This window comes from Desmodus rotundus, chromosome 3, assembly GCF_022682495.2.
Source record: "Desmodus rotundus isolate HL8 chromosome 3, HLdesRot8A.1, whole genome shotgun sequence".
Taxonomy (NCBI): domain Eukaryota; kingdom Metazoa; phylum Chordata; class Mammalia; order Chiroptera; family Phyllostomidae; genus Desmodus; species Desmodus rotundus.
This window is the reverse complement of record NC_071389.1, coordinates 152148402-152153891: the sequence shown is the minus strand read 5'-3', so window position 1 is coordinate 152153891 and position 5490 is coordinate 152148402. Positions and strand designations below refer to the sequence as shown.

Sequence of the window (5490 nt, the reverse complement as noted above, 5' to 3'; positions counted from 1 at the left end):
TTGATTTATTGGAAACACAGGTCAAGACAGAGGTGAACAGAAGGGGAAGGGGAGAGGCTGGGGGACTCGGGCCACTGGCCCCATGGCAGCCCAGGGTAGGGTCCTGGTCCTAGTCCTTCCTGCCATGGAACCTCCTTTCCGTGAGCACTAAGGGGACTTCTTTCTGGGGTAGCCTTTCCCAGTGCAGGGTGGGGTGAGTAGGTGCGAGAGGGGCAGGATCAAGGGAGAGGGGATCACAGATACATATGAGTCTAGGAGCAGGATGGACCTTTCAAAGTGCAGAAGTAACCCAGTGCTTGCTCTGCCCCAGGGCTGGACCAGGCCCTACTGGGCGGGAGAGAAGCAAGGATGGGACTTGAGTTGGGGCGCCTAACATCTGCGGCAGCTGCTGGCACAGGAGCCCACGCCGCAGGAGCTGATGCCACAGGAGCCCACGCCGCAGGTGCCCAGGCCACAAGATGTGATGGAATTGCAGGGGCCGCAGGGTGCACACATTCCTGTGTTCACCGCCAGGTTCCCACTGCAGGGGGCGCTGCAGGCACTACCTGTCACCGGCCTGGAACCGGACATGCAGAGGTCGCTGCAGACAACTCCACCCCGGGAGCTGCTGACACCTGCCAACCGCAAAGTCTGAGTCAAAATTCTGAAGGCAAATTATCTTATCCCCGGACAATGCCCCTCCCCGAGTATCTCTACTTGACAACTCCAGGTCCACCAGTCCTACAGCTGTGGTCTTTCTGCAGTCTGACTCCAACCTCTCCTGCTGCGATGACAGCCCTTCCTTCTCTAGTTAGGTCCCAGTGAAATCCCTCCTTCCAGACGCTGTCATCACTTTTGGGAAGAGAGTACATCCACCCACTCAGAGCCTATGTCACTTACAAACATTCACGGCACCAACACCTTCACACAGTCTGAGAAGAAAGAAGAAAAAGGGCAGTATTAGTGACTCGACCAGAGTGGCAGACTGAACTCCACAAATTTGGGGGTAGGTCAACAGGTCAAGAAGGGATGAGCAGAGGTCTCAGGGAAGTCCTCCCAAATTGACCCCACCCCCAAAGCAATAAAACACAGGTTTATCCCAGACTCCTGGCCCTTGCTCAGCTCTGAGAAAAGGAGGTCTTTGTTTATGGAGCAAAAATGGCAGCTTAGCCAGGTAGGGTCCCACCTCTGCTCCTCGCCCTCCAGCAGGCGCCTGTAGGTGGCGATCTCGATGTCCAGGCCCAGCTTGGAGTTCATCACCTCCTGGTACTCCTTGAGCAGGCACGCCATGTCCTGCTTGGCCTTCTGCAGGGCGGCCTCCAGCTCAGCCAGCTTGCAGCGGGCATCGCTGATGGCAGTCTCACCCTGCTGCTCCGCCTGGGTCACTGCAGTCTCCAGCTTGGTGTTCTGGGGACCCAGAAGAGAACAAGGAGGGTTATGGTCCCCAGGTCTCTCTGTCCATTCCCTGGGTGTGTCCAGTCTCTCTCAGCCAGCTGGGAAAACCCCAGGAACAGGCCCCTCGCCTTCATTATCTGGGTCCCCTGAGTGACCACACCTTGGGACTCTAAGTTTTGCAAATGGACTACAGAACAAATGGAGAAGTACATAGCCTGAGAGCCCATGGCTAGGCCCCCAGCCTCTCTGGTGATCTAGGGCACAGAGGACCCATACCTGGCACTTGGCGTTCTCCACCTCGGCTGTCAGCCTCTGGATCATGCGGTTCAGCTCGTTGATCTCCTCCTTGGTGCGGCGCAGGGTCTCCCCATGACGGATCACTGTGGCCTTCATCTCCTCACACTGGGGGGAAGCAGAGACTCAGGATGGCCTGTCCCACCCATTCAGGGCACCACAAATGACTGTGGGTTGTACAGCACTCAGTCTGTGCAACCTTCCATGGCAGCCCCTCTGTGTCACCTCAGCCTGAGAGCCCTCTGCCCTTCTGTTACCATCCCCAGGGACCAGGGGTCTTTCCAGACAACAGAAGCCTTTTCTAATATTTATATCCAATCCCATCTGATGCCATGACTAGGAGGCAGGGGTCCAGTGCCACTCACCTTGCTGCGGTACCAGGACTCGGCCTCGGCCCGGCTGCGGCTGGCGATGTCGTCATACTGAGCCTTGATCTCGGCAACAATGCAGTCCATGTTCAGGTCTCGGCTGTTGTCCATCTTGACAATGACCGAGGTGTCTGAGATGTGGGCGTGCAGGACACGGATCTCCTGGGGACGCGAGAGGAGGAAGCATCCTGTTTATGCCTCAGCCTCACCCACCCTAGCGTGTACCCAACCTTCTCAGCTCTCCCCTGGTGTCCAGCCCCCTCATCCTCATGGCCTGCAGCCCCCTGCCCAAGTCCCTGTCCTCCTCCTGTCTCAAGCCAAAGCCAGCTGCCTCTCCTCCAGGCCAGCTGCCAGCTTTCTGCCCAGACCACAACCACTCACCTCCTCATACAGTCGCCGCAGGAAGTCGATCTCCTGGGTCAGGGCCTCCGCATTGGCCTCCAGGTCCGACTTGCGGAGGTAGGCGCAGTCCACGTCCTGGAAAGGTGGGCAGTCTTTGAGCTCAGAGGACCCCTGGTGACCGCCACCCCAAACTCCTCCCTCTTCTCACCCATTCATGGAGGCTAGGTTGGGGAGAAGGGCTCCCAGGGTTCCCATTCCCATCCCATCTCCATACCCTCTGACCTTCCTGGGATGGGCCTCACCACTTCCTCCCCATCTGGGAACAAACCCCTTTGTGCCTTGCAGATGGGACACCAGCCCTTCCACCTCCCAACTGACACAGCTTACCTCCCATTTCTCCTTTGACTCACCCTGCTCCAGGATGCCCACCCAGACTCACTTCCCACTCAGCCATCTTGACCCCACCCTGTCCTCTCCCTGTCCTCCCAGACTCCACCAGGCCACTACTGGTTCTGTTCCTTCCTCCCCCGCACCCTGGGTCTCGGCCCCTCCTTTTGCTCTGACATCCCACAGCTCTAGACAGGACACTGTCCCTCAACAGAGACTGAAGATGCCAGGCCCCATGGGACCCACAGACCACAACCTCTGAGGCAGAGCAGGACATCCAGAGGTAAACCCAGCCATCCCCCTGCCCCAGACAGGTGCTAGAGGATACTCCAAGTTATTGCCCTCTGTCAAAGCTCTGGATGTATCTTCCATCACCTGATCTCTGGGAATCCCCCACCTGATCTGGCAAGGTCACTGCCAGAGCCACACTCGCAGCAGTTGAGAACGCCTGGGTCTTTCCAAGAACAGTCTGTCATTCGGAGACCCCTTGGGTCTCTGCTCCTCGACACCACGTTACTCACCTTCTTCAGAGCCACAAACTCATTCTCGGCTGTTGCTCTCAGAGACACTTCCTCCTCGTACCTGAGGCAGAGGAAGCAGAGAGGGAGGTCAGGGAAGGGCAGGTCTCCCAACAACCTCCTCCACTTCATACCAGTGAAGGGGACAATCACAGCCGGACCCCTGGCAGCCGTGTGGGGTCCTGGTGGTTGGATTTGGGATGTCTCCACTTTGCACTGAGGAGCCATGGGGTTAATCTTCTGGGACCTCATAGCCCTGCGTCCCCAAGCTGTTCTGAAGTCACCTCTGGAGGCAAATAAGGCCTCAGCATGCAGCCCCATGCTAGGAGTGGACAACATCCACTCTGGGTCACTGCAGCCCCTGCCTCCCCTCACCTGGGTGTCCATCCTAGCTCAGGTGAGTGGCCTATGAGTCCCAGAGGCCCTCAGCACTGAACACCCTAGGCAGTAGGACACCCAGAGCCCCAGGACCTGTCAGCCCTGATGAACTGGGGTTCATATCACATCCAGGATCCATGGCTATAGGTGGGAGGTGAGGCATGGACACCTGGAAGATGGCAGAAGCCTCCTCCCCACAGAGCAGAAGCGACAGCTGCTGGGTGACCAGGCTCTGTGAAGAGAGGGCTGTAGGAGGGGAGACATCTCCCGAGGGAATCACAGCCTTACTCCTAGGGGGGGCCTCTGGACAGCCATTGCTCAGGTGAGAGGATCCTGCTGCACACGCCACCCTGGCCTGCAGGGCTGCTCACCCTACTTGGAAGTTCTTGTCACGTCTAGTCCAATGGGCTTTAAGCTCAGTCATTTCCCATGCCCAACGTCAAACCCAGCACACTGCACTCACTTCTTCTTGTAGCCCTCCATCACCTCCTGCACGTGGTTGAGCTCTGAGGCCAGCCTCCCGCTGTCGGCCTCTGCACACTCGGCCTCCCGCCTCAGCGTCTCCACGTAGCCCTCAAACAGCGGCTCCAGGTTGCTCTCACAGCACTTGCGGTTCTGGTAGAACTGCCACTTGGTCTCCAGCAGTTTGTTCTGCTGCTCCAGGAAGCGCACCTGCCGTTTGGGTTTGGAAGATGAGTGAGATGTCTCTTGGTGCCCCAAAGCCATCTGGGGGGCAGGTCCTTTACATAAATTTCCAAGGCTAGAGTTTGGTAAAGCTTAGACAGGGTTAAGCAGTAAAGACTAGGCAAGTTCTGGATTTCCTGATTTTGATCCATATCTGGTTTTCCATTTTAAGCATGGGAACTAGGAGATTGGAAAGGTCAGTTCCTGCTCCAGGTGAACTGAGTTATCCAACCTGATGAGTCCAGGTGGCCTGTAGTCAGGTTGTTTTGCTTTTGATTCTCCCCTCAGTGGCTCGCCTGAGTCGTGAGCACGTGTGAGTTTCAGGAAGGGTGTGATCAAAGACACCTTCCAAAGAGCGTCCCTGTGGTCCTGCTCCTATTTCTTATGTGCATTAATTGTGTCTTGTGTGTGTGCAGCCTCCTCCCTCTGACATAGCTCCAAGCCTTGTCCTCGTCTCTCTGTGAGGATTCTGCCTGTGTGAACAAAGGGTATGTAGATAAAATATAGGATACTATATATATATACTATATTGTTTTTCAAATTAGGCGCTCCTACCTCCCCCCTAAGCACCTCCCTGTGTCTGTCTGTGTCCTGGATGTGTGTCCTCTCCTCCCTCAGACTGGGAGCTCACCTGGGCCACGTCATCTCTCGTACCTTGCCTTGTCTATCCTTTTAGTGCCTTGCAGAAGAAGTGAAGGTTCAGGAAAGGGCTGATCAAGGACACCCACCTTGTCAATGAAGGCAGCAAACCTGCTGTTGAGACACTTGATCTGCTCCTTCTCCTCATGCTTCACACACTGCGCGTTGGGGTCAATCTCCAGGTTGAGGGGCGTGAGGAGACTCTCGTTGACCGACACCGTGGTGATGCAGGGCGGGCTGGGTCCGCACACGCCGCCAGAGCGGTATCCGAAGCTGCGGCCACAGGAGCCAGAGCGGAAGCCCCCGCAGAGGCTCTGGCTGCCAAAGCCCCTGGTGAGGCCGCGGTAGCAGGAGACGCCGCGGTAGGGGGCGGCGGTGATGCAGCAGCGGCCTGGCCGCGGCCCGCAGGCCGAGACGCAACTGAAGGTCTGGCCGCAGAATCCTGATCCACAGGTCATGGTGCTCCTGGAGGTTTGGGTTGCAGAGTAGAAGACGTGAGATCTGGA

At 57.1% G+C, this 5490-nt stretch overlaps 1 protein-coding gene across 1 annotated transcript; it reads right to left on the bottom strand.

Moving 5' to 3' along the window:
- On the bottom strand, positions 1–5490 carry LOC112318284 (keratin, type II cuticular Hb1). The gene is made up of 9 exons (XM_024575469.3): positions 5074–5490; positions 4125–4333; positions 3287–3347; positions 2418–2513; positions 2034–2198; positions 1651–1776; positions 1166–1386; positions 880–911; positions 1–614 (listed from the first exon to the last, which is right to left on the bottom strand). Exons 1-9 carry the CDS (start codon positions 5440–5442, stop codon positions 370–372), a joined length of 1524 nt encoding a protein of 507 aa, XP_024431237.2. The 5' UTR covers positions 5443–5490; the 3' UTR covers positions 1–369.